General features: G+C 65.0%; 2 protein-coding genes and 1 long non-coding RNA gene across 3 annotated transcripts in view; 2 read left to right on the forward strand and 1 right to left on the reverse strand.

Moving 5' to 3' along the window:
• Nucleotides 1-21979, forward strand: part of ELFN1 (extracellular leucine rich repeat and fibronectin type III domain containing 1) — a 71470-nt gene extending 49491 nt beyond the window's left edge. The window contains exon 2 of the mRNA XM_085016425.1: nt 21886-21979. Within this exon, the coding sequence (XP_084872551.1) occupies nt 21886-21979 (94 nt within the window). The remainder of the gene's footprint in view (nt 1-21885) is intronic.
• Nucleotides 15715-27634, reverse strand: part of LOC110259831 (uncharacterized) — a 51505-nt gene continuing 39585 nt past the window's right edge. Inside the window, exons 4-9 of the long non-coding RNA XR_014840031.1 lie at nt 25087-25455; nt 20290-20412; nt 18874-19060; nt 18369-18541; nt 17877-17992; nt 15715-17588 (exon numbers count right to left, since the gene is read on the reverse strand). This is a non-coding gene — a long non-coding RNA (uncharacterized LOC110259831). The remainder of the gene's footprint in view (nt 17589-17876; nt 17993-18368; nt 18542-18873; nt 19061-20289; nt 20413-25086; nt 25456-27634) is intronic.
• Nucleotides 22128-25525, forward strand: LOC146404314 (extracellular leucine rich repeat and fibronectin type III domain containing 1). The gene has a single exon (XM_085016331.1). The coding sequence runs from the start codon at nt 22169-22171 to the stop codon at nt 24653-24655; it is 2487 nt and encodes an 828-aa protein (XP_084872457.1). The 5' UTR covers nt 22128-22168; the 3' UTR covers nt 24656-25525.

The following is a 27634-nucleotide window of genomic DNA, read 5'->3' on the forward strand; positions in this document are numbered from 1 at the left end:
GCAGAGTGGGCTTCCCATGCAGAGGAGAGGCTGGGGGACTGGGGTGGGAGGATGGTGAGGAGGGCTTGCCAGATGTGAGGGACGGCAGGACGGCAGGACGGCAGCATTGCTTCCGCACCTGGCCCGCGCACAGCATGGGAAGCAGCCTGGGCTGGGGCCGGGTGGGAGGGTGTACAGGTACGATGGAGGGTGGCAGGCACAGGCTTGCAGGGGGTGCTGGGGGGAGTGTGAGTCCCGTCTCTGTCCTTCCCCCCCCCCAACCTGAGCATCTCCAGATCCTGCTGAGCCCCTCTCTAGTAATCTGTCCCCCTGGCGAGAAGGCCCTCATGCGTCTTAGTCAGCTGTTAAAGTTTTCCAAAAATAAGGTAATTCAAGTGAGAAGTGTCTTTCTTGTTCACAAGATAGCCCAGAGGTTCGTGGCCCAGGGCGGGCAGAGCAGCTCTATCGCTATAACCTGTGGCTTCTCTGTCTGGGGCCAGCGTGGCTGCTCCCGTTCCCACCATCACATCCGCATCCCAGCTGGGCAAGGTGCATGCATGGCCATCCCTTTGCAGGGAGCGATCAGCAGGGTGCACTCGAACCCCACTCACATCCCGTTGGTTAGAATTGGGTCATAGGCCGTGCCCAGCTGCAAGGGAGGCTGGGAACTGCAGTCTTTACATGGGTCCAGCTCAAACTTTGGGATCTAAGTGGGCAGTAGAAGCTGGTGACTAGCAAGAGAACTTGGTCACTTGTTCTCCTTGGACATCCTGTGGTCTCGGGACCTTGGGGGAGGGAGGGGGTGCAGGAGCACCCTAAGCCGGCCTGGCTGGGGGACGGGAGGTGGGGCTGGGGTGATGGGCCCCCTCCCCGGGCCTCCCTGGTCTGCAGACAGCTTGCCTTTGCTCCCAGTGAGGAAGCCAGAGGAGATCGTTAGCACATCTTGAAGGGAAAGCGCTGCTCCTAGCGAGAGAGCGCCTGTAATTTCTGCCCGAACCAGAAACACATTTCAGAGTCAAGAGAGGCCGTGTTAATTACAGGGCCACCCAGGCTGCGCTCACCCTGCCTAGACAGCGTCTTGTCCGTTTCCTGTTCGGGGATGCGAGGCCCCCAGATTCATTAAAGGCCGGGTGTCTTGTGTCCTCATGCCTCCTCCCCCGCCCATCGGCCTCTCTGAGTCTAGATCGCAGTGGGCTGCCTCCAAGGCGGGGAGTCACTTGCGTGGGTTTCCGTGTTTAGGCCTCTGAGAGCAGCCAGGGCCAGCCCAGAGCTGTCCGGGGTCCCGACCGCCTCGCAGCGTCAGGGGGCCCGAGTACAGCCCGCTCCACACACTCACACCCCCGCACACTCATGCACACACTCACACCCCCGCACCCGGCCACGTCTGGCCCAGGCATCCCTGACCCTCCAGAGCCCTCGCCTCCTCCTCCTCCAGGGTCCGTTCTGGACACACACCGACCCGTCTGTGACGATGCCCGGTGCCCAGAGATGGCTCCCTCCCTGAGCCCGTCAGCCCCTGGGTCTGCCGTCAGTGCACGGCCTGGGCACGTGGCCCCTGGCACTGCTGTCTGGTCCCCACCTTCCTCTGTCCGTGTTTAATGGGTTTGTGTCCCCTGCGGCCCGAGCCGTGCGTGTGTGATGGCTGGTTCTAGCCCCGTGGATGCTCAGACGATACCCATGGGGGAGCCCTCTGGGGCGTGTCCTGATCCCACCTCATCTGTGAAATCGGGACGCCGATCAGTAAGGAGGTTCCTGCGTGCTGGGGACTCAGTGCCCTGGACCAGCCTTCCGTCCCCAGACAGCCTGTCCTGTGCCCTTGGGAGACTCTCCTACCTCCGGACCCTCTTGCTTCTCAGGTGCCCTGAGGGAGCCCCCTGATGCCTTGCGCGGAGTCAGCCATGCCCTGCAGCAGCACCCTGGCCACCTGCCGCCTGCTCCTGCCCAGTCCCCTCGGCCCAGCGCTGTCCTTGGGGCACTGCCTCTTGTCCCCTGTCCCAGGCCCCCAGCCCAGCGTGGCTCTGACCACACTGACTCGTCATAACCCACCTCCCCGCTGTCCCCGACCTCCGTTGAGGGCAGAAGCAGCCCAGCACTTGCTCGGCTGGTGTCCGCTCCTTTCCGTCCCCAGCACCCAGTAAATCGCCAGGTCACACTGATCCTGCCTCCCCAGCGCCTCCTTCCTCCTGTCCTTTGACCCTCTCGTTAGAGCACAGCACGCAGAAATGGCACCTGTCTCCCGTGTGTTAAGCTCCGTAAACTTTTTTTTTTTTTTTCCGGGGCCACACCCGCGGCAAATGGAGGTTCCCAGGCTAGGGGTCGAATGGGAGCTGTAGCTGCTGGTCTGCACCATAGCAGTGCAGTATCCAAACCGTGTCTGTGATCTACACCACAGCTCACGGCAATGCCAGATCCTTAACCCACTGAGTGAGGCCGGGGATCAAACCTGCGTCCTCGTGGATGCTAGTTGGGTTTGTTAACTGCTGTGCCATGACGGGAACTCCAAGCTCAGTAAACTTCTATGACCTGGACACGCTCAGGCCCTCAGGCCCCAAAGCCTGCCTCCCGATCCCTTACGGTTGCCACCTGCGGTAACCACTGGCCCTTTATTTTTAATTTTTTTGGTCTTTTTGTCTTTTTAGGGCTGCACCCACAGCATGTGGAGGTTCCCAGGCCAGGGGTCCAATTGGAGCTGTTGCTGCCGGCCTACGCCAGAGCCACAGCAAGGCCAGATTGGAGCCACGTCTGCAACCTACACCACAGCTCATGGCAACGCTGGATCCTTAACCCACTGAGCGAGGCCAGGGATCGAACCCCCAACCTCATGGTTCCTAGTCAGATTTGTTTCCACTGCACCAGGACGGGAACTCCAACCACTGGCCCTTTAAAGCCACACTCTGTGTCCATTCGGGACAGGTGGTCAGATCAGCATCGTGCTTGTGACATTCCCCCACGTGTGTCCTGGGGGCCGGCCCCCCCGTTGCTGGGTTGTAGTGTCCCCTCGCGTTGGTGTGCCACAGAGTGACATCTGGTCTCTTGGTGCTGGGCGCTGGGTAGCGTGCAGTTGGGGCTGTGAGCGCGAGCGTCCTGGGCTGTGTGTGTGGCTTTCCCTCGGCGTCCTGCGTCGCTCCTGCTTCATGCGTTCCTCTCCCTTTGCCTCCACCAGCCAGCGCAGTGCCCCCCGCCCTGACCGTCTGCACCCCCGCTATTGCCCTGCAGTCGTCCGTTCTCCATCAACAGCCGGGGGATGATACCTCCTCTCGATTGAACCTTCAGTGGCTCCCCAGTGCCCCCAGCTGAGGTCAGGGCCCCCAGCCGTTCTGCCAGCAGTGGGCTCCTCTCGCCCCACGTCGAGGTTCCCACTCTCCTGGCCTCCTGCTTCCTCGTGGACCCTACCGGGTCCCCTGCTGCTCGCCTGTCTTTGCGTGGCCTCGCCCTCTTAAGTCTGCAGAGATGTCACCTCTCTGGGAACGCGGGCCGAGACCCGGGGCCCCAGACCGTCCCTGCCTCTGCCAGGGCCCTCGAGCTTCTCACCGTCACAGCTCACCTGCTGGTCAGGCTCTGCCTCCCCACCGGACGGGGAGGCCCAGGACTTGGGTCTTGCCTTCGCCTGCACCCCGGTCGGGCCAGCATGTGGCACGGGTCTGTCTGTGTGGGCGGTCGGGGGGCGCGCGGCCCCTGTGCTGCAGGTGACAGGTCAGGGCTCAGGGCCCGCGGTGTTCACCGTTGCTGGGGCCACAGCGGGCCGGGGGTGGGGGGCGTTGGACGACCGTTCCCCAGAGCCACGGGCCGCTGTGTGCCGTTGCCTTGAACACAAAAGACCCAGCGGGGCCCAGAGGACTCGCCTCAGATGGGGGTGGGGCGCAGGCTGTCCTGAGATCCGAGAAGCCCTTCGCGCCCTGGGGTTCGTGGGTCCCGGGGCCGCCTCGCCCTTCCGGGCCCCTCCTCGCTGAGCCCAGCCCCGGCTTGGGAGCTCCAGCCTCCCTGCCCCGGAACGGCTGTCAGGACTGCTGTGTGTTTCATAACGTAGTCCGTCCTTGCGTTGCTGTCAGAAGCAGCGGCGTCACCGAGCCTGAGGGCCGCCGAGTCCGGGCCCAGCCTGGCCGTTTGCGGACGTGCTTCCTGCCCGCGTGGTGCCTCGGTTTCCTCACCTGTAAAATGGGAACCGTCGTACGATGCTCTCATTCGTCGCGTTGTCGTTTCACCGTATTTGCACAAATGCGTGTCCTCCCTGGTGACAGCGAGCTGCCGTGGTGACCGTCTCCGCTCTCAGGGCAGCGGGTGGCATTCTGATGAGCAGGAGTGACACAGATTGAGCGGCTTGTCCGAGGCCTTCACCTGGCATGTGGCGGCTCCGCCGGCAGAGCCACAGCTCTCGGCCCCTCTGCTCTGGTGTCCAGTTTGAGCCTCCTTCTGGCCCCTGGCCCCGGGGCTACAGCACGACCCTGTTATCCTGGGGTGGGTACACAGGAGCCCCCCTGGAAGGGGGGTCAGGACGAGCAGGTCCTTGTCCTGGTTCTGCCGTGACCTTGCTGTGTGATCCAGGGTGGACTCCTTGCCCTCTCTGGCCTCTAAGCACAGGCCCTTAGAGGGCAGAGACCAGAGCTGGGAGGTTCTCTGATGTGATTTCTCGGGCAGAGGGAGGGCGGCCACCACGCTGGACTGTTCACCTGTGTGCCCGCCTCCCTGGCCTGGCGCCTTGCATGGAGTAGGGGTTTTGAATTCTTGTTGACCCGGTGGGGGAGGCCGGAGTGGCAGGGCCGTCAGACGTGAGATGGGGGAGCCTTTGCATCATCAAAGCCCTTGGCCCGCAGCCCTGGGGTCAGGTTCAGGGCTGGTACGTTGTGTCCGTCACTCAGTGCTGTGAAACGCACAGCCTTCTGCCCAGCCCTGGGCCTGGCCAAGGGGGGTGGCAACCAAGCAGCCTGAGCCTGGGCCTCGGGGCCTGGAAGCAAACAGCTCCGGCGAGGGCGGCGGCCCTGGAAACAGGTGCAGGCGTGGGGCCAGCGTGACCCTACCTGCGTCACGGCCAGAGTCAGGGGAGGGCCGGGGGGGGGGTGCTGAAAGCTCCCGAGTGATTCTGGTGGTCTTCCCCGTGTGGGACCCACCGCACGCGGGTCCGCGCCCTCCAGGGGCTGCTGCTCCGACAGCCGGCTGCTCCTCGCGCATCTCCGGCGACGGGGAGCTCTGTCTCACACAGCAGCCCGTTTCTTCTCAAAACATTTAACATTTATTATCAAATATTTACGACGTCTCAAATATTGAAGAAATCGCTAGTAAATATTTTACTAATGATGAAATATTGAACACAGCCCGAGGTGTGAAGAATGGTAGCATGATACCCTCCTGTGTCAAACTAACCCCGTCACTGCCTGGGCCGTGGGGAAGCCCTGGGGGGGACGGGGCGGGGGGCTCCGTCCACGTCCCGCCCCTGCCCCACCTGAGGCCCTGGGAACCCCTCCCGGACCCGAGCCCCTCTCTCTATTTCTGAATTCTTAATGGCAGTAAAATACACACAACGTACACGTTAGCATCTTACAGGGTTCGAGCGGGCCGGTCGGTGGTGTTACGTATATTTATGGTGTTGTGCGGCTGCCCCCACTTCACCCCCACCAGTGCCCCCACCAGGGCCCCCGTCACCCCCACCACCATCACTGTCACCCTGTCACCCCCACCAGGGCCCCCACTGTCACCCCCACCACCATCACTGTCACCCTGTCACCCCCACCAGTGCCCCCACGTCTCCCCCACCACCGTCACTGTCACCCTGTCACCCCCACCAGTGCCCCCACGTCTCCCCCACCACCGTCACTGTCACCCCCACGCCACGCGGCCCCCCGTCCCCTCCAGGGCTTCCCCACGGCCCAGGCAGTGACGGGGTTAGTTTGACACAGGAGGGTATCATGCAACCACTCTTCACACCTCGGGCTGTGTTCAATATTTCATCATTAGTAAAATATTTACTAGCGATTTCTTCAATATCGTCTTCAGTATCATCACCGCCCCGCTGTCACCCCGCCATCCCCGCCAGCGCCTCCACCCTCACCCCTACTGTCCTTCTGTCACCCCCACCATCATCCCCACTGTGGTCCTCGTCACACGGTCACCCTCAGCATCGCCCCCAGACCCACCTGGTCCCCTCACCAAAATAAGTGTCCCTAAGGTGTGTGATGATGCTCTTCCTGCCTTTTCCCCCCCTTTTGCCCCCCCCACCCCCGCCGGCATGCGGAGCTCCCGGGCTGGGGATCAGATCTGAGCTGCAGGGGCCCCCTAGGCTACCGCGGCAGGAACGCTGGACCCTTCACCCACGGTGCCGGGCCGGGAATTGAACCTGCGTCCCAGTTGCTCCTGTTGGGCCACAGCGGGAGCGCCTCCTCCTGCCTCTTTGGCCTGCGCTGTTTGTGTGAGGCTGCGGGAGGCCCTGCTCGCTGGGTCTCCGAGCCTTGGGTCCGTGGTCCCCATTGCGGGCGGCCGCTCCCTGTCTCTGCAGCCTGTCCTGGCGGCCCCCTCGGGTGGACCCCTCGGTCAGGCCGGGCACGGCCCCCGTCGTCTCTCAGCCTCTCCTGGGCGCAGGCAGCGTGGGAGTTCTGGCTCCCGGGCTGCTGTGTCTTTGCCTTCAGGCGACACTGCCCCAGCTGCTTTCCAGCAAGGCTGTGCTGGCTCACGCCCTGGTCAGCAGACTCTGGGTGTCCTCCAGGGGTGACCCTGGCCACAGGCGGTGTCCACGCACAGCGTCCTCCCTCTGCCGTCCGCATGCTCCTCGGGGGTGGGGCCAAACACCCCGTTCCCTCCTGCCTTTCCTCGGGCCGCCTGGCTTTGTGGCCGCCTCCTCCCCTCACCTTTGCACCTGCCCAGCGTTTGACCGTGTGGCCGCGTGCCGTGTGGTTAATGCACAGAAGCGCCGGGGCCACCCTGCCTGGGTTGGAACCCTGCCCCGCCACCCAGTGGCTGTGCCTCTTCTGTAAAATGGTTGGCAGCGGGTTGGGTTAAGTACGTAACAGGCTAATAGATACAAAGCGCCTGGAAGAGCGTCTGGCGCATAGTAGGTGCTGTGTGAGTGCGCGTGGTACTGCCTCCCGTGGCTTCTGGACGCGGGCCGAGCGGTGCTGCACGGCCGGAGCCTCCCCGCCTCCCTTCTGCCGGGTAGACCTGTCACGTTAGCCGTTAGCCGGGGTGACCCTCTCAGGCGGCCGCATTCCCCTGCCGAGCTTGCTCTGGCCTCTCTGTCCCCTGCGGGTTGGGAGGAGCCGTGCTTCTCAGCCGACCCTTCCAGGCGTCTTCTTGCCCCGGGGAACTCGTGCAGGTGGGCTGGGCCCGTTGTTCCAGCGGGAGGCCCGTGGTCCCGACCTGTCCCTTCCTGCAGAGGCTCTCAGAGTTTGCCAAACTGCTGCTGACCGGGGGAACCAGAGGCTCGGCGGGGGCTGGGGCGCGGCTGCCCCGGGCATCCCAGCACCCGGGGGCAGGTCAGGGGGCGACCAGGCGTCGGCATGGGGGGGTGACCTCCAGGCAGCCCGGGGTCATTATGTCACTTCCCAGAGGGTGGTACCTGGCCTGCAGTTCTGCCCACGGCAGCCTCAGGTCCTGGCAGGGGTGAGGGGGAGCCGGTGACTGATGTGTGAGTCAGACGCCAGGTAGGGGTTGTGGGGGAGGAGGTGGCAGGAACCACCGTGGAGGCTCCCTCCAGCCTGGCGGAGAGACTCTCCTGTGCAGTGTGTGTGCAGAATGGAGTGTGTGTGTGTGTGTGTGTGTGTGCGCGTGTGTATGCAGAACGGGGGGTGGGGGCAGGAGGGGGCGTGTGTGCCCTTGCAGAATGAGGGGAGGCGTGTGGCAGAGCCGAGGGGTCAGAGCTTGTCACTCAGTCACACACAGTGACACACACAGTCATACTCTCACACTCACCTCCCCCCAAGCAGGTCTCTATAAAACGCCGGCCCCCACCCGCCCTGGCCTGACCCCTCCCAGCCCTGTGTGCCCCCCGCCCCCAGGAGCTGTCCTGGGATGGGGACCCCCCGCCCGCCCTTCTTTCACCCCCCTTGGCCTTGGGGCTGATGTGAGCAGCTCTGTTGGTGACAGCAGTGCCCGCGCCACGTGGCCTCTCAAAGGTCTGCCACAGCTTCGTGTCCCTCCCGCAGAGGCAGGGACTCTGGGACCCGGTGTGGGGCTGCTGCAGAGGGGTCTGACATCCGGGGGCTACTCAGCCAGGCCTGGCCCCAAGAGGGTCCCCACCGAGTGCAGAGCAGGGGCTGGATGGGGCAGTCGTGTGTCTCACGCCATGGGCGCCACGGGGAGCCCATCACACTGATGCCCCTGGGATGCCACCGTCTTGGGGAGGGCATTTCCATGTGATTTTGCCACATCTTTGTTTCTCTGTGGTGACTGGCCCTTGCTGAGCCAGGAACTGCAGTCATTTCTTCCCAAAAACCTACGTTTTTGTTTGTTTGTTTTTGTCTTTTTAGGGCTGCACCTGTGGCACATGGAGGTTCCCAGGCTAGGGGTCGAATCGGAGCTGCAGCTGCCGGCCTGCACCACAGGCACAGCCACGCGGGATCCAACCTGCACCGCAGCTCATGGCAACACCAGATCCTTAACCTACTGAGCAAGGCCAGGGATCAAACCCACATGCTCATGGATACTAGTCGGGTTCGTTTCCACTGCATCACAACGGGAACTCCACCCCCCACCCCACCCCACCCCACCCCATGAGTCATTTTACTAAGTCCTCCCAGGGTCATTGTACAGATGTGGCAACTAAAGCCCAGAGTGGTTGAGCTGCTTGCCCCGGGTCACACAGCAGCAGGCGGTAGATGCGCGATCCAAGGTCCGGTTAGGGCTCTGTGGTCCAGAGCTGATGTTCTCTTTAGAGACACTGTGGCCCTTGAGGACAGTGACCTTGGCCTGGTCCCGTGGGGTGGCTCCTCAGTCACTACTGAGTGAGCAAGTGACTGTGGGCCATGGCTGCAGACTTCTGGGCTGAGTTGAGGGTGTGAGTCTCCAAGGCTGCCCGCCGAGGTCTCCCCACCATCTGAGTGGCTGAAGCATACAGCCCTGGGGAAGCTGGAGCTGATGGAGATGAGACCTTTTATTCTGGTGGGGGGATCTCCTCAGGCTCCGGGCCAGGTAACTGCACCTGAGTCTTCCCTTCGCTCTTCTTGGGCCCTCCACTAACTAAGGGCCTCCTCGGGACGGTGCTGGGCTGCCTAGGCTGGCTCCCCAGGGCCTGTGCGGGGCTTCCGGTCACTTGCGTTTTCAGCCCACTGACCCCAGTCCCTTCCTGGCTCCGCCTGGCTGGAGGCTCCAGCCGTGTCTGCCCGTCCTTACTCTCAACGCCTTGACCTGAGAAGGCCATGGGTGGGCCTTCACCCAGCTTGCGTGGTTGGCGAGGAGAGGCCGAGAGCCTCCGGGCTGGGCTGAGTCCTCCCTACCCTTGACCATCAGGCAGAAGCCCCACCCTTTGCATGAGCCTTCTCGGGGTCTCGGAGCTGCTGAGAGGCAGGGCCGGGTCCCAGGCCCCACTTCCCGCTGGCACAGGCCACCTTCGAGCACCAGGCCCCCACCAGTCTCCTCCCCCCCCAGACAGAGCATCTGGGTGACGAGCAAGAGTGCCACTCTCCCAGACCAGTCCTGTGCTCAGCCTTTGAGCTGTTTGCTGTGTTATTAGATTGATTTTTTTTATAGACTTTGAGAGGCGAGGCTTTACGGAGTGGGCCGGGTGAGCAGAGGGGCAGCTGCCAGCCTTGGTCTGGTCCAGCCCATGTCCCCCGGGAACGATGCTGTGCCCACTCCCAGCCCCGGCCCCCCAGGCCTGGCTGCACCTCCCGAGGTTGCTCACACCCTCCCCGGCCCCTCTGCCCCGCTCCCCCCCAACCGGAACCCCACAGCCCGCCCTGAGCTCGGGCGCCGTAAGGACCAGGACCTGTGCATTTTCTGTGCAGGCCTCCGTGGGCCAGAGGCCCGGTGACAGTCCCCGCCTTGCAGAGGAGAGAGATGCGGGCTGGAAGGGCCCTGAGGGGCTGGCACTGGAGCTGAGCGGAGGGCCCGTCCGTCGTCACGGCTGCGTCCCACCGCCTGTGAAGAGGGGACACGGCCCCAGCGCAGTGGTTTACAGACGCTGCCGTGCCGCCCTCTCCTGCGGCCCCGCGAGTGGGTGTCAGTGGCTCCAGGTGTCAGGAAAGCAAACCAAGTCTCAAGTTAGGACAGTGCCGCCACAGGGCCACCCGGTGAGCAGCCAGGCCGGGGTCCCACGCAGCTGAGGGCCCGGCTCTCGGGCTGCCCCCCGGCACCCTGGGGCTCAGATCCCCCAAACCAGACCCCCACCTCGTTCTGAACGCCTGGCCTCGCTGTCGGTGGCACTCGGATCCTGCCCTGGGATCGTGGGGTGAAGAGCCGGGGCCCTCTGACCACGGGGAGAGCGGGGCTGGGGGCGCAGGGCTCCCCGCCTGCGTGCTCGTGGCGCTCAGCCCGGGGCCGGTTATCGGGTCATCCGCTGCTGCGTGACGACCGTCGAGCCCAGCCTCCCCAGCCTCGGAGGTTAAAGGAGCCTGTGTTTTGCCTGTGGCTCTGGGAGCAGGATTTCGGGAAGGACCCGGCGGGGCGAGTCACCTGCCCTTCGCGCAGTGGCCGCCCTCCAGGTGCCCCGAGCCTGGGGCGTCTCCAGCACGTGGCATCTGGCCGTGTTTCTAGGGGGCGGCTCTTCCAAGAGGCGGAAAGTGTCCCCGCCGGGCTGGCCGAGGGCTGTGGCCAGGACGGACACGGCCAGAGCGGTCAGGGGGAGCAGGGACAGAACCCCCTCGTGGCAGAGGCGGGATCAGGTCCCAGAGCAGGAGAGACGGGAGGGAAAACCCCTGCTGTGACAGCCACGCGTCCCCTCCGGGCGACCGCACCCCCGTCAGCCACGGTGGGGCTCCTGGGAGGGGCTGTGCCCTCGATGGCCTCGCCGTCTCTGGGCCCCGCTGCCGTCCGTTCACATGCGAAGGCCAGTCAGGAGCCCCCGAGGGTGGCCGCTCGTCCTAGCATCCCCTGCGGGTGTGGGGGTCCCCGCCCTGGGCAGCCCCGTCCTGGGGCCCTTCCCACACGGGGAAGAAGTCGCCACCAAAGACGCCTGTTGCCGGCTTTCCCAGCGGAGACATCTCTGCGCTTTTCCCGCCCCCGAGCTGGCGGCCGCCGTCTGGAGGAACTCACCTCGGGGAGAAGTAAGAAGGTCCCCGAGCCCACACTTTGAAGGCGGTCCAGGAATTGAAACCCCCTGGGATCTCGTCCGTGAATCGCAGAGCAGAGGTCCTCAGTAAGACACAGGCAAATTCAATTCCGCAGAATATTAGAGACTCGGCCTTGATTCTGCAGGATTTGTTGAAAGAATTCAAAGATGGCTTAATGTTAGCGGAAACTATAATACATAGTATCAGTAGGTCGGCCTTAATGCCGTGCTAATAAGTGACAAAAGGCAGGTGACGCCACCCAACACCCGTTTCTGATTGTAGAGTGACGGCTAAAAATAGAACTAGAAAGATGCTTGTTTATCACAGTCAAGAATCTCTGTGTCGTTTCAACTGCCAGCATCCCTCTCAATGATGAGATCTCGTTTTGAATGGTCCCAATTCAAAAACTTTAATAAAAAATACCACACAGTGTCCTTCATCATGTCCAGATATTCTGGACGTAGCAATAAGGCACGAAACAGAATTAAATGGGATCCAAGAAAGAATTGTAATTAGCGGCAGCCGCAATGACGGGAGACCTTGGAAACCCAAGAGAACCGAGTGAAAAAATCATTTAATATGGGAACGTGGCGAAGGTGCGGGGCCGCACAGAACGGAAACGTACACAAATCAATAATTTCCCTCTGTACCAGCAGCAACACGTTGGAAAACATAATGAAATAAATGGTCCCCACTCACCATGGCAACAACAACAAAAAACCTCCACGGAATTCCCAGGAATCCATCTACAAGGAAAAACTAGGGTTCTTGGGAAGAACTCTGTAACAGCGTCCTGGGAGCCCGACGAAAGCTGGAAGGTGAGGTAAGCCCCGCCGGAGTGGGGGACCCCTGGCGTTCCTTCCAGGATGACTGGGTCGTCCCGTGCAGCCCATCCCTTGGGGTCGCAGCTACGTGGCATCGTTCTGGACGTTGGGCTTCCTCCGAGATGCGCCCGCTTCTGAGTGACAGTGACTTACGTGGCGCAGACTTGGGGTCGGAAGCGGGGAGGGCAGACCTGAGGGCCCGAGGAGTGTCCCCCCAGAGGCCTCCTTGGGGAGGGCCCTGGCACAGCGTGGCACCCAGATGGGAATACTCTGCAAGCGAAAATGAGGAGCTCTGCTAATAATTACTCTGGGGTGACAGGCGGAAGTGGGGGCCACCCAGCAGACCAGGACGTGGGGTTGCCCTGCGTGATGGCCGGCTGTGGAGCGAATGTCTTCACACACTGAGCCAGCGCCTTCCCTGCGCGGAACCTGGAAAGGCCCAGCCAGATCCAGCCCCGCTGGCCGGGAGCTCCAGCCCAGGATCCGACTCTGGCGGGGAGAGCCGGGGGTCTGGTCTTTGCCGTAGGGGGACGTGGGGGCCGGGGCAAGCTCGGGCAGCTTTGGGTGAGGGGAGCCCCCAGCCCCGAGCTGGAGTCTGAGCAGAGCACATGTGCAGGAGAGCGGTCGGGGTCGGGGGTCGGGGTCGGGGGTCGGGGGTCGGGGGGGGGGTTCCGGGCGGAGGAAACAGGGCCTCGGAGAAGATGTTAGAAGTGAGGATTGGGCGTCGCCTGTCAGGACAAGGCGAGCGTGGCGCGGGCGGCAGGGACCCCTCCAGGGCGGCGGGCCCCTCGAGGACGTTGCTCCGCGTGGGGAGCCGTGCGGGGCCGCAGGCGGGAGGTGAGAGGCGGGACCAGCCTGTGGGAAGCACACTTCCTTCCCCTGGGTGGGGGCCCAGGGGCCCCACTGGTAGAGCGTCACCGTTGGTAGCGTCTTTAGTACAAGGTGTCAGGGCGGTTTGTTGCCTGTTGGCGGTGGGTTAGCGGATGGATTTTTTTTTTCCCTTTCTTTTTAGGGCCACACCCGCGGCATAGGGAGGTTCCCAGGCTAGGGGTCCAATCGGAATTACAGCTGCCGGCCTGCGCCACAGCCACAGCAACGCAGAATCCGAGCCGCGTCTGTGACCTACACCCCAGCTCATGGCAATGCTGGATCCTTAACCCACTGAGTAAGGCCAGGGATTGAACCCACAACCTCATGGTTCCTAGTCGGATTCGTTAACCATTGCGCCGCGACGGGAACTCCAAGGACGGGGCCTCTTGGGAGCGGATGGTACCTAGCGGCTCGAGGGAGGCCTGGGCGCAGGAAGCGTGGCTGGGCGGTGTCGGTGTGGGAGCCACTGGCTCTCCCATTTCCCACGTGCTGAGCTGTCCCCTTGCCACCAGGCGTCGTTTCCCGCGCGGCCACCAAGGCACGGCCAGCAGCCCGCGCGCTGCGGACGTGTCCAGACTGCAACATCGCCGTTAGCGCGTGGACCAACTTTGCTGGGTATTTTATTTCTCTTACTAGCGTCTGACGGCTAGTTGCTAATTTATAACCTGCGTTTGAAAACCGTGATCTTGAGGACAATTAACGGTGACCAGGAAATGCGCTTTGATGCAACAGCCGCAGCGGAGGCGTTGGGAGGCCTGGCCCCGTGAGCGGGGAACGGTCCCCATGCCTGCGTCAGTGGCCGGGGTGGTGGCGTTCAGAGAGCGGCCCTGGCCTCGGCGTCCCCAAAGGGCCTTTCCGGCGTCCTCCTGCCGGGCGGGGGTCAGAGGTCAGGGTGGTCAGAAAGACTCGGGCGTCCGGCTCAACCGGGAGAGAGCAGAACCCGCAAACCTCCGCCTTCCGTCTCAAAGCCGCCGTCTCTCAAAACAACTGGAGAGATTCAGGTCAGACTAAAGATAGAACTTGCCAGCTGCCAGGGCCGTGAGGGTGTGATGGGGAACCGTGCCAGGCGTCCTTGGGACACCTGGACCCTTGCCTGGCGTCAGGGACACGCTTCCGGCAGCAGCGGGGGGACCCGTGTTCCTGGAGAGGGTCACCCGTCGGCCCTCGTCCCCGGAGGCCCGCCCGCCACCTGCACCCCCACGTCCCTGCCGGCGCCCGAGCAGGAAGCCTTTGCAAAGTGATTTCTCCCTCCAGCGACGCTGTACCTCATGTTTTTTAATTTAAAAAGATGCCCAGTGGAAGCGTAACAGACCGTTAAATGTTTGGGGCCCTAATTAACTCCAGAGCAGCCCGGAGCTGCGGGCCTGGAGGGAGAGGGCTGCAGAGCCGGCATCCCCCCGGAAGGCGGGCCTCCCCCCGCCCGCCCAGCACCCTTCCCGCCGCGTCTGCTGGGTCAGGCACCCCGGCCCACCTTCCGGGGCCTCGCGGCCACATGGCCCTGGGCTCCGGCCCCGGGAACTTTGGAAATTCTGGGGATTTTTAACAGGAGCGGTGGGTGTGTGCTGTGTCCCGAGTGCCCTCCCTCTCTGAGCCTCAGTTTGCCCATCTGTCTAAGGGGGACCCACGGCCAAAGTGGGTATGCAGTGGGCACTTGATACATGTGGGCAGGATCTTGGGGGAATGAGAGTCTGTTTGCACACCCTCTGTATGGGCAGGGTGAGGGCTCTGAGGCTCGGTGGGGCCCCGTGGGCCAGCAGGGCTCCCTGGCAGTGTGTCAAGTCTTCAGTGCCCACCTGGACCCTGGCCTTTGGCTTTCGCCGGCACCCTCTGCATCCTTTCAGGGTGGGTAGGGTGGTGCGTCGTGGGGGATGGTCCCTCCACCTGAGGCCTCCTAGCCCACCTCCCGGGGGACAAGGCCAGGGCCAGCTAAGGCCGGGGCCTCACCAGACCTGACCCCTTGGTCAAGTCCTAAGGATCTGGCCCTGCTGAGTCAGCACTGCTGGGCTGCCTGCCTCTTGAGCCCGTGCCAGCCTCCTTCGATGCACAGGGAGGGAGCAGGCAGGGAGGGCAGGTGGGTGCTGAGCCCAGGGCAGCCCCCACTGGGCCCCTTGTGTGTGCACCGGCGTGGGCAGCTTGCTGAGGCAAAGCCCACAAGGTGCATCCAGCCGGCCTGCTCAGTCCCCCCATCCCCAAGGCCAGGGGCAGCTGCAGGAAGGTATGAGTGTCTACAGGGCACCCTGTGCCAGGCAACACGCTGCCAGCCTTAGTGATGTGGTCACGTCAGCCTCACGGAAACCCTGGACATACCATGCTGATTTCCATTTGACAGGCTCAGAGAGGTGAAGCGACTTGCCCAAGGTCACACAGCCAGAGTATGGCTGAGCCACCATTCTCGTCCTAGCCTAGGAACCCGAAGCCCAAGATGGTTCCGTGCCCCTTCCAGGCGGGCATGCCGCCCACGCGCCTGCTCTGGCGGGTCCGGGTCTGGTCTGTGGCCGTGGCCACCCCGCCCTGCCCATCTCGACCCGTGGGCTCTGCGGCACAGGCAGGCTTCAGAGGCGGGCAAACATGATCGGCAAAGCCTCGGAAGGGTGGAGAGGGATCCGTCTGTGACTTGCCAGCTCCCCGCCTTCCCTGCGTGCCTGGCCCGCCGCCCAAGTTTCTCTCTCGGGGTGGAAAGTCCTCTCCGTCCACAGAACCCTCAGAGCAGCCCCGGCCTGGCCCCACACCAGCCCTGGCCTCGTCTGGGCTCCGGGCGCGGAGGAGAGAAAGGGTATTTTTAGACAGACGCGCTCCCGTCCCAGCACGGCTGCGGCGATTATGCAAATCCGGTCGTAAGAAGTTTAAAAGCCTGGAACCACCATATTTCTTTATTTCATTAGTGGCGACACAAGCTGCAGCGTCGATGGGACAGAACACACTCGGGGCCGGGCTCACGCCAGCTGTCCCCGCCGTCCCGTCGGTGACGGACAGGCTCTAGGGCAGATGCGTGGGAGCGCGTGTGTGGCGGTCAGGGCGCGCCGGGGAGGGCTCCCAGGTGACGGAGCCTTGGGGGGCACCCCGCTCGTACGGGTGGGGACAGAGGCCTGGAGGTGGGGGTGGGGGAGCCCGAGCCTGGCTGTGGCTCGGGTCCCTGGCCTCGCAGCCCCTCCGGCTGCCACTGCTTCTCCCCACGTGGGAGCCGTCTGCACGCGGTGCATCAGAGGCCAGGCCCCTCTGCCGGTGCTCAGGGGCCCCCGCCTCTCACCACGGCATTGCCCTCTGTGCCCATGCCCCGGGCACCCACGCCCTGATGGGCGTTTTCTGTGTGCCTGGCTGCCTGCCTCCACACCTCCGCACAATCCGCTTGGTCTGGGATGCCCGCTACTCCCTGTGCCTAACACACTCCTACTCGTCTGCTAGGACCCATCGGAGAAGGCCCGGTGAGCGCCTACCCTTCCCTGCCGGCCTGGGGGTGGCCAGATGCCACCCCCAGGACAGCGGGAATATCCGTGTGCCCATCTCCTCCCTGGGCACAGAGCGGACCCTCGGCAGGCGCCTGTTGAGCCAGTGGCTGAGTGGCTCCCAGGGCCTTGTCTCACCACACGAGACTCGGGACCTTGCAAGTCCCTTTCTTGGGGGGCCTTGGGGTTGGGGGCGGGGGGTGGGGGTCCTCGTCCTTTCCACCTACGACCACGGCGTGGCTCTGAAAGTGGCTTGTTGGCCACGACTGTCAGGATGCTGATGGCCAGCAAAGCCCCTCCCTGGGCCCCTCTGCGCCCCCCCCCCCACAGGTCTCCAGTGGCCTCAGGCCCCTGTGCTCCCAGGGACCCCTGGCACCAGGGCACTGCCAGACCGCAGGTGTGCAGACAGACATGGGCACGCGGACACCTGCGGGGCAGACACACGCGTGCACACTCAAGGAGGTGCACACGCAGACCCCAGCTCCTCTGGCGCCCCTGGATCAAGGGGTCCTCCCCGCAAACAGCTGTGGTCCGATGGAGGCAGAGCTGAGGGCAGTAGCGACTGGGCCTCAGTCCCACCTGCCAGGTGGGAACGGTGGGGAGACGCAGGCTGTGCAGCACGTTCCCACGAGAGCCTGGCGTCTCAGCCGGGTGCTGCTGTGATGTGGCCGGGCTTTTCCTCTGAGCAGTGACGTCGGCACCAGGGACTGCAGGGCTGGCCTGGGGCGTCTGAGCGGGCGGAGGCCTGGCACAGCCCGCTGTCCAGCAAGGCGCTCGGGGGCTGCGTGCCACCCCCACCTCCCGCTGACGGCTCCGGGGGCCCCGTGCAGAGTGAGGTGTCTGATCCCGCCGGGAGTGCTGGGATCTGCAGATCCGAGGTGGCCCCCAAATGGCAGTGACGGCTCCTGCTGGCCCTGCGACCCCGAGAAAGTGGATGCTGGTGAGAAAACAGCAGCCCTCGGGGAGGGGGTGGCTTTATGCGCTTTTACAGATGAGAAAGCGGGCAGAGGTGCCTGTGCCAGGCGCTGCTCGAAGCCCGGGTCGTCAGAGCAGAGAGAGGAGATCCAGTGGGGGCGGGGGGGGGCTCTCTGTTCCAGAAGTGAGCACAGTCAATGAACAAAAGAGCCTCAGGGACACAAGTGCCAGGCCGAGGTGTGAGATGGGCCGAGCGCGCTGCTTCAGGCGCGGGGAGGCCGTGCTGCCAGGATTCCGAGCAGAGCGGGGGCCCGTCTGTTGAGACCTGGAAGGAGGCACTTTCCAGCAGGAGGGAGGACGTGGTGCTGCAGGGAGGTTGAGGGCACGGGGCTGGGAGGGAGGCGCGTGTCAGGGAGGCCTGGTGGGCAGGGCATTGCTGGTCTCCTTAGGGAAACATGATTTTTTGTTGTTGTCTTTTTAGGGCTGCACCCTCGGCATATGGAGGTTCCCAGGCGAGGGGTCGAATCGGAGCTACCGCTGCCGGCCTACACCACAGCCACAGCCATGGAAGATCCAAGCCACATCTGCGACCTACGCCACAGCTCACGGCCACCCCGGATCCTTAACCCACTGAGCGAGGTCAGGGATCGAACCTGCAACCTCATGGATCCTAGTCAGGTTCGTTTCTGTTGAGCCACAACGGGAACTCCTGGAAGCCCAGTTGTCATCGGGCTGTGGCGGGGACAGCGAGCTCCCTGAGGCTCTCTGGCTGCGGGGAGAGAGGGTGTGGGTACCAGGAGGCGAGGTGGGGGCCGTTGGCTTTGTCCCAGCCGGGGATGGCGGTGATTCGGCCTCGGCGGCCGCTGTGGGCTTAGCTGAAGTGAAAATCCGTATGTGACGACGCGTTGGCTTGAGCGACATGGTGGCGGGTGAGACCACTGGCGCTCCACTCGGGGCGGAGGGAGTGGGCAGGGCAGCAGCCGCCTCTCAGAGTCCGCGGGGAGGGGCTGGGCAGCTGCGCGGAGGGGACTCTAAGGTTGCGGGAGGGTGAGACCCCTGCGGGGGCCAAGAACGGAGCTTGGCCCCAGGGACAGTGGCAGTCAGGGCGGGGGAGGGGTCCGGCCCAGGGGATGGTGGCCGGTTACCTGGGCCAAGTGCTGGTGAGAGGCTGCGGCAGATAAAAATAGGAGCGTGCCCTTTGGAGCTGGCAAGACAGAGGCTGGTGCCATTGAGGGGAGCGGCTCGGGGCGTGTGGGACGGACGCCGCCCTGGAGAGGTCAGGGGTGGGGAAGCAACCCTGGCCGCTGGTCTGGAGAAACTGGCCCAAGGGAAGGGAGAGGGGCGTGGCCAGAGGTAGTCAGGTCAAGTGGTCTTTATGGAAGGTTCTAGAACCCTGGTTCCAGCACAACAGCTACCAGCCACCTTCTAGCATGCAGGAGCTGCATGTGACAGGGGCTGTCTCTTGGACAGCACGGCTGTGGACATCTGTACCATCACAGAGTCCGGGGTGCTGCATGCAAGCGGGGTTGTGGGGGAGGCAGGGGGACACCGGAGGGGCGGACACATCAGGGGTCCCTGGGGGGGTGGCAGCCCTGCGTCTCTCTGAAGCACGGGGCTGGGGACCAGTGCAGGCAGCAGGGAGGGACCTGCCTGCGGCTCCACCTGTACCGGGATCCTGTCGGGGTGGCAGCTCGGGGACAGGTCTCTGCACCCCGCTGCCCCAGCGCACGCCCTCAGCAGGCGTCCGGCAGTAGCTGTGTCGCGAGTGATGAGTTGTGCACAGGGGCGTGAGCAACGGAGGGGCGGGAGCGAGTCAGCGGACGAGGGAACGTTGAATCTGAGAGGAAGGGCGGTTCGCTGGTCTGCGATCTGTTGAGGACGTTTCTAGGCAGCCGGCCTGGGCAGCTGTGTCCCGAGGCCCCCAGTTCTCATGGGCGCCCAGACTCGGTGTGGGGGGGCATCCTACCCCCTGCAGGGGGTTAATGTGCACACAGCACACAGTGGTCCTGAGGGGCCTCCCGGGGGGACGAGGCACCTGCTGGCCCTGCCCGCACCCCCTAACGGCAGGAGGAAGGGCTGACTCACTGAGGGACCTTGGAGCAGGCGCTCTGCTCTCTGGGCCCCGGTTAGGCTGCTCTCTAGGGTGGGGCTGAACAGGACCCCTGGGGCCCCTCCTGGGCCGAGGTCAGGTGGGTATCGGAGAAGCAGAGGCATTTCTTTCTGGGGAGGGGGAGCCACGAGCAGGGGGATGCCCCACTCCTAGCAGATGCTGCCCGGGTGGTGGGGAGGCCCCTGTCGCCATCCCCGAGGCCTGGCTCCTGCTCAGCCGGGCTCTGGGGCAGGTGCGAAGCACCAAAGTGAGAGCAGGGTGCCAGGTCGGCCCAGTGGGAGCCCCAGTGTGGGGACCGACCAGTTCTCAGGGCCAGCACAGCATGCAGGCTGGCCTGACGGCGGAGGCTCCAGGGTGGAGGTGCACAGGGGAGGCCAGGGGGGTCCCCAGAAGCACTTGTCACCCACAGGGTGCTGAGGCAGAGCAGGGACTCCTAGACAGTCACCCCCGGAGGGGCTGTGGTGGTAACGGGGGGGGGGGATCAGGTGCCCGCACACCCTCAGTGCATCAGGAGGCACACACCACGCACACGCGTGTGGGGAACACGCCCTCGCCCTGTGCACACCCCACCTGGCCCCCCGTGCACGCGGCTCCCTGGGTGCCCCGTGGCCCTGGGCCAGCCCAGCGGTGGCTCTGGGGCCACCTGCTGCCCAGGTGCCCTGGGAGTGGGGCAGGGAGAGGCTGGGTTGTCCTGAGGCCGGCCCCTCCCCCTGCCTGCACCTGCCTGTGACAAGGGTCCTTCAGGCCCTGTAATCCTCCTTAACTTGACTTTGGGTTATTTTGAGCAAGAGATTAAAGGTGATTACGATGAGTCTTGCTGAGGGGCTGCGCTTCCTGGCGGCCTGCTGCTCGTGCACTCTGAGGCCGGGAGGCCTGCGCCAGCCTCTGACCAGGGCCTCCCCCGCCCGGACTTTGCCTGGGGTGCACTTGGCCTCTGGGGCGCATGGGTGACGTACCAGCCAGCGTTGGCACGGGGTGTCCGGTCCGCTGGCTGGATGGGGCAGGCGCACGGCGCGAGGGGGGCCCTGCACAGCCCAGCAGGCCCTGCAACGTGCGGGTGGCCCAGAGCTCAGTCCTCCCTGTGGGGTTGGAGATTTCGGTCGAAGGTGGACGGTGCAGGGACCCCCGCAGGCTTCCTCTTTTGGGGAGGGCGACCCCAGCCTGCCTCCTGGAGCCAGTTCCGTTGGGGCCCAGAGAGGCCCTGTGCGCTGCTGGTGTCACACAGCAACTCTGGGCCAAGCCCTGGGCAGACGCTGCCGGGACCTCTCCCACCACCCGCTCCGAGGGGCCTCTCCCTCCCTCCTTCAAATGACAGGCTCTTCCCCAGGAACTAAGTCAAAACTGTTCCTGATGAAGTTTCCAAAGGGGGGGGAATCCACCGCCCGTCGTTATGTTTTTCTCCTCATTTAAACCGCCTCAGTGCAGACTCCTTGCAAACTGTCAGTATCGGTGAAATACACTCGGCGGGCTGCCTGCCAGGCCACGGAGCGCTTCCCGAGGCCGGCTGTAAATCCAGACGGTAACAAGCCCCCCCACACCCCGTCGCCTGTCCTGCAGGAGAGACACCCGGGCCGACGGGCGAGTCCCGCACACGGGCGGGCAGGCTTGCAGCGCCAGCATCCAGACACGTTCCCCCCCCCCCTCCCCGCCGACCCCACACCCTGGCCACCTGGGAGCCGCCCTTAGGGTGGCAGTTAGAACCTGGCCCGGGAGGCAGGGGGCAGCCTGCCCAGGAGAAACGCGGGGGCTGGTGGGGGTGGAGGGGCCCCAAGCACGGTGCTCGCTGTCAGGTCCCAGGGTCCCACCAGGGAGGTGGCGTGGGGGCAGGGCCGGCAGAGATGGGAGGGGGCGGGGCCTCCCAGGCCCGCAGGGGCGTCTTTATCTGCGCCTGAGGAGGAGGCGGGGAGCCTCTTTCTTTGCAGGCCTCATCTACCGGGAACCCCCCCACCAGCAGCCCCCGCTCCGGGGCCCCAGAGCCAGATGGAGAGCTGCAGAGACCATCCAGGTGGCTCCTTCGGGGAGAAGGGGGCCAGAGCGGCCACGCCACCGTCCTGTCCCATCCTGTCCGGTTCTGGCTGGAGCGGAGCGGGAGGGAGGGGAGCGGGGAGCGCGGAGGGATACTCCGTGGTCCTCAGCGGACTGGGGCTCAGCGCGCCCCCTGCAGGTGGCCGCCCAGGTCTTGAGGAGGCAGAGCAGCCGGTACCTGTCACAGGAGCCCTGTCACGTGTCGCTTCAGTGACTTTAGTCTCAGTTCCTGGGCCTCAGGACAAATGGGGTCACCAGTGAGGTGGCGCCAGGCCGGGCTCCTGGTGCTTGAGGTTCTGGGGCCGCACTTCCTCTGGAGAGGAGGAAACGGAGGCAGAGTCACCTGTGCCCCCGCCTGAAGTCCCAGAGATGAGCCTGGCGGTCTTGGTCTCCAGCTGAGCCCGTCCACAGCCTCCCTCCTTGCGGGGCGCCCCCGCGTCACACCGGGCACCTTGTCGGGGCGCCTGCGGGGTCGCACTTGGCCACAGCACCTCCTGACCACCGGCTCCCCTTTTGTCTTGCAGCAGGACCGGCTGGAGCTGGCGCACACCGAGGCCGATGGGGAGGGAGGCCGCGGTCCCGGCAGGACGCAGGTGGACGGCGAGAGGCCGCTGGCTGTGAGCGAGGCGCTCCCGCAGCCCCCGCACGGTGCGGCCATGCGGTTTGGGACAGGACACCCCTGAGAGCGCCGACGCCCCCTCCTCCCGCCCCTCTGTCCCTTCAGGGGCTGCTGCCGCCCAGCGCCCCCCCCTGCCCCCGACCCCGTCCCCCCGGGCAGGCTGAGCGGGGGCTCCCGCGGGGCTGGTCTCAATGGCCGGGCGCCGGTGGGGTGCGCTGTGGGTGTGCGTGGCGGCGGCCGCCCTGCTGCACGCGGGCGGGCTGGCCCGCGGCGACTGCTGGCTGATCGAGGGCGACAAGGGCTTTGTGTGGCTGGCCATCTGCAGCCAGAACCAGCCGCCGTACGAGGCCATCCCGCAGCAGATCAACAGCACCATCGTGGACCTGCGGCTGAACGAGAACCGCATCCGCAGCGTGCAGTACGCGGCGCTGAGCCGCTTCGGCAACCTCACGTACCTCAACCTCACCAAGAACGAGATCGGCTACATCGAGGACGGCGCCTTCTCCGGCCAGTTCAACCTGCAGGTGCTGCAGCTGGGCTACAACCGGCTGCGCAACCTGACGGAGGGCGTGCTGCGCGGCCTGAGCAAGCTGGAGTACCTGTACCTGCAGGCCAACCTCATCGAGGTGGTCACGCCCAGCGCCTTCTGGGAGTGCCCCAACATCGTCAACGTGGACCTGTCCATGAACCGCATCCAGCGGCTGCACAGCGCCACCTTCGCCGGCCTGGCCAGGCTCTCGGTGTGTGAGCTGTACAGCAACCCCTTCTACTGCTCCTGCGAGCTGCTGGGCTTCCTGCGCTGGCTGGCCGCCTTCACCAACGCCACGCACGCCTACGACCGCATGCAGTGCGAGTCGCCGCCGCTCTACGCTGGCTACTTCCTCCTGGGCCAGGGCCGCCACGGCCAGCGCAGCATCCTCAGCAAGCTGCAGTCCGTGTGCACCGACGGCTCCTACGCGGCCGAGACGCGCCCGGCACCGCCCGGCCGCGCCCCGCCGCCGCCACCCCCGCCGCCGCCGCCCTCCGAGCCCAGCGAGGCCCCCTGCGCCGACGACGAGTGCTTCTCCGGCGACGGCACCACGCCGCTGGTGGCCCTGCCCACGCTGGCCACGCAGGCCGAGGCGCGGCCGCTCATCAAGGTCAAGCAGCTGACGCAGGACTCGGCCACCCTCACGGTCCAGCTGCCCAGCCCGTTCAACCGCATGTACACGCTGGAGCACTTCAACAACAGCAAGTCGTCCACCGTGTCCAGGCTGACCCGGGCCCAGGAGGAGATCCGCCTGACCAACCTCTACGCGCTCACCAACTACACGTACTGCGTGGTCTCCACCAGCTCCGGCCTGCACCACAACCACACCTGCCTCACCATCTGCCTGCCCAAGCCGCCCAGCCCGCCGGGCCCCGTGCCCAGCCCCTCCACGGCCACCCACTACATCATGACCATCCTGGGCTGCCTCTTCGGCATGGTGCTGGTGCTGGGCGCCGTCTACTACTGCCTGCGCCGCCGCCGGCGCCAGGAGGAGCAGCACAAGAAGGCGGCCGCGGCGGCCGCGGCCGGCGGCCTCCAGAAGACCCTCCTGGAGCTCAAGTACGGGCCCGGGGTGGAGGCGCCCGGCCTGGCCCCGCTCTCCCAGGGCCCGCTGCTAGGCCCCGAGGCCGTGACCCGCGTGCCGTACCTGCCGGCGGCCGCGGGTGAGGTGGAGCAGTACACGCTGGTGGAGAGCGGCGAGACGCCCAAGGCCGGCAAGGGCCACTACATGGAGGTGCGCACGGGCGAGCCGGCCGAGCGCCGGGACTGCGAGCGGGGCCGGCCGGGCCCCGGCAGCCAGAGCTCCGTGGCCGAGATCTCCACCATCGCCAGGGAGGTGGACAAGGTCAACCAGATCATCAACAGCTGCATCGACGCCCTCAAGTCCGAGGCCACCTCCTTCCAGGGCGGCAAGTCCGGGGCCGTGGCCGCGGCCGAGCCGCCGCTGGTGGTGCTGTCCGAGCCGCTGGCCGGCAAGCACGGCTTCCTGTCGCCCGTGTACAAGGACAGCTTCGGCCACGGGCTGCAGCGGCACCACAGCGTGGAGGCCGCGCCCGGGGCCCCGCGCGCCAGCACGTCGTCCAGCGGCTCCGCGCGCAGCCCACGGCCCTACCGCGCCGAGACCGCCGCCGCCGCCGCGGTGCACAAGGCCGCGGCCGCCGAGGCCAAGTACATCGAGAAGACCTCCCCCGCCACCGACGCCATCCTCACTGTGACGCCCGCGGCCGCCGTGCTGCGGGCCGAGGCCGAGAAGAGCCGCCAGTACGGCGAGCACCGGCACTCGTACCCCGGCTCCCACCCCGCCGAGCCGCCCACGTCCCCCGCGCGCCCGCCCCCCGAGGGCCTGGGCGGCCGCAAGGCGTCCATCCTGGAGCCGCTGACGCGGCCGCGCCCCCGCGACCTGGCCTACTCGCAGCTGTCCCCGCAGTACCACAACCTGAGCTACTCCTCCAGCCCCGAGCACCCCTGCAGGCCCTCCCAGAGCATCTGGGAGCGCCTGAGACTCAGCCGCCGGCGGCACAGGGACGACGACGGGGAGTTCGTGGCGGCCGGGCACGCGCTGCGCAAAAAGGTTCAGTTCGCCAAAGACGAGGATCTGCACGACATCCTGGACTACTGGAAGGGCGTGTCGGCCCAGCACAAGTCCTGAGCCCCGCGGCCAGGCGCCCGGCGCCCGCGCCCGGCCCCCACGCCCTCCCGGCGCGCGCTGTGCCCACCGGACCAAAAAGGACCCGAGACCCACTGCAGCTCTTTGTAACCCAGAGACTCACAGAGAACACACACACAGAGAGACACACACAGACGCACACACACACACACACACAGACACACACTGTAGCACCTCCCAGAGCCTTGGGGCTTTGCAGACCACGTGGGGAGGGGGCGCTGGCAGGACAGCGGGACGTGAGCCCCGGCCGCGTGTACCTGCCCTGAGACATTCTCACCGGCGTGAGCGGCCTGTCCACACACACACACTGTGCGTGTACACACACACACACACACACACACACACACACAAAGGGACTTCGGAAAACTGTGTCTTAGGGATGGGGGGTGGGGGAGGGGATTTTTTTTCATTACCTCTTCTTTCTTTTCTTCTCTTTCGCTCATTATTTTCTTCCTTTTTAAAAAAATATCATAAAAGTAAAGTTCTCTTAAGCCGTGAAACACCGGACGTGGGGAGCGCGGCCCCCGCGGCCACCTGACCTCCTCTCCTGATCGTCTCCGTCCGTGGTTTCCTGTGGACTCTGTCCGTCTCTTCGCTGCCACCTCGGGGGGCCCCCCAAGAGGGGCAGAGCAGCCGAGCGGCCTGCGGGACTCGAGGGGGAGGGCTGTGCCTGTGTGGATGGCCGGACGGGGCGCGGGCTGGGGGTGTGTGCTCCACCCGCCCCTCTGTACACCGTTGTCGTCCTATTGTATAGACAAATATTTCTATATTTGCAATGTTTGCTGTAAAACGAGAAAGAAAAAAAGACTGTCTACTAAAAAAAAAATTCTGCAAAGAAAAAGTATTCCAATACTTGTTTGTACTGAGTTTTTACTCCGGGATTTAGGGACAATGTGGTGGGGGGGTAACGTCTGCTTTAGGGGTGGGCTGGGGTTACAGGCGGTGTCTTCCTGGGGGAACGGACGTCGCCCTGGGCGGGGGCGCTCGGCAACACCCGTGGGAGAGGTGGGCAGCCCGCGCTGGGTTGGAGAATGTCCAGTGGCTGTGAGAGGCGGTGTGGACAGGGCAGGAGGGAGCCCAGGGAGGTGGGCACGGGTGGCTGGTGTGTGCCCAGCGTTTCTGCACAGACCCGGGAGCTCGTGGGTGAGTGTGGGGGGTGGGTTCTGCTTGTGAGTGAGGTGAGCTCCAGAGGACGAAGGGCGGGTCGGAGGGGCCGCCCGTGCATGGAGCTCCAGCCAGAAAGAACGTGCTGAGACCCAGATACGACAGGCTGCTTGGAATGCTGGGCCCCCGAACCAGCCCCTCGGCCCTGCTGTCCCCTCCGCAGGTGGCGTTCCTGCCCCCCCACCATCCTGGTGTGGCCTCACATTCAGTGCCAGTGGTTTGCAGGCACGTGTGCACAGCACCAGTTGAAAATCTGCAGAAAGTCTGGCCCTCAACCCGCAGCCCACAGGAAGTCCCACTTGGTGTCTAGCTCCAGTGCCTCTTGCTGCCAAGGCCTCAGTAACCACAGCAGGGCTTTCAGGGAGCGACGCCATGTCTGGGCCTTGTGTGCACCTGCCAGCACACTGGGGGCCTGGAGACACGCCTGCTCCGAGGTGAGGGCCTGCAGGGAAGGGGTGACCCCACCCCTCAACAATGGCCGCGGGGCTTGCCCTCCTGCCAGACACGCCGACTCTTCCAAGCCGCTCCGCCTGGCCGGGGTGGGTGCTCGCCCCCCCTCCCCCATGCAGGGCAAACCCACTCCCAGTCCAAATATGACAGAGGCAGGAGCAGGGCCGGAGCTGCAGCCGGGAGGTGACAGGGACCCTGAGAGACGCTCTGAGCGAGCAGGGTGGAAGCTGGTGCTCGGGACCTGGTGGGTTGCTGGGCAAGGATCCGGCCTCTGCCTGACTCAGCAGGGCTCCTGGGAGGGAGGGAGAAACGGGTGGAGACTGGAGGCACCCTGGGGTTAGCAGCACCTCCTTACATACCCCTCCTGACAGGCCACTCACCCCTTTGCTCTGTAGCTGCTTCACCTTAGGTATCTTTTACACTCAGGAGCTGGTGGTCCCTCCAGGACTCAGCTCGGACTCAGGCCAGTGACCACGCAGCGCTGGGCCACAGCTAGTCTACCTCCTCCGGGCTGGTCCGCCTGGTCCTGGCCTCTGCACCCAGGGGACCCCCCCTAAGGTCCTGCGTACGGGGCCTCTGCACGACCCCTCTCAACCGAGCCCCTCCAAAGCAGACCGTCTCAACTTGACCGGCCAGGCCCAGGGCTCCCCCGGCTCCCCCAGCTCTGGGCTGCTTCTAACCCTGCACCACGGGGCCCCTTGGGGGGCAGTGCCAGAGGAAGGTGACATGATGGGCTGGAGGCCATGCCCAGGGCGGCAGGGGCAGGGAGAGGGGGAGGCCCCAGGTCACAGAAAGTGGTGACAGCCCTGGCCATGGGACAGAAGTGGGGCCAGGCCTCCTCAGCCTGCTGTTTCCCATCACTGAGGAGATAAAACTAGCTCTTTCTAGGGGATCAGAGAATAACGGCCACAGGACAGGGGGGCCTGCCCTGGGGAGGCAGGGCAACTGGCCAGAAAATCCAGGCGTAAGGGCCATGTCCCCAGGAGCCCTGTGCAGGGAGGTGTCCCGGGGGTGGGGGGAAGGGCCCGGAAAAGGACACGGAGGGAGGGGGAGGTGGGGGGCCTGAGCCGTCAAGAAGACCCGCCTGTCCAGAAGCCCACCCTCCCAGGAACAGCCGGGGTCGGGCAGAGGCGGCTCCAGCTGCCTGACCTGGGGCCAGTCCCGGGCTCGGGGCTGTAGGTCGCTGTGCCCTGCTGGAAGGCAGTCATAGTGGTTGGCAAGAGTGGACACCTAACTGGAGTTCCCATCGTGGCGCAGTGGTTAACCAATCCGACTAGGAACCATGAGGTTGCGGGTTCGATCCCTGGCCTTGCTCAGTGGGTTAAGGATCCGGCGTTGCCCTGAGCT

The sequence above is a fragment of the Sus scrofa genome, chromosome 3 (assembly GCF_054392235.1).
Source record: "Sus scrofa isolate SSC_HxYL_T2T_F1_AM1 chromosome 3, Sscrofa_HxYL_maternal_Yorkshire_Landrace_v2.0, whole genome shotgun sequence".
Taxonomy (NCBI): domain Eukaryota; kingdom Metazoa; phylum Chordata; class Mammalia; order Artiodactyla; family Suidae; genus Sus; species Sus scrofa.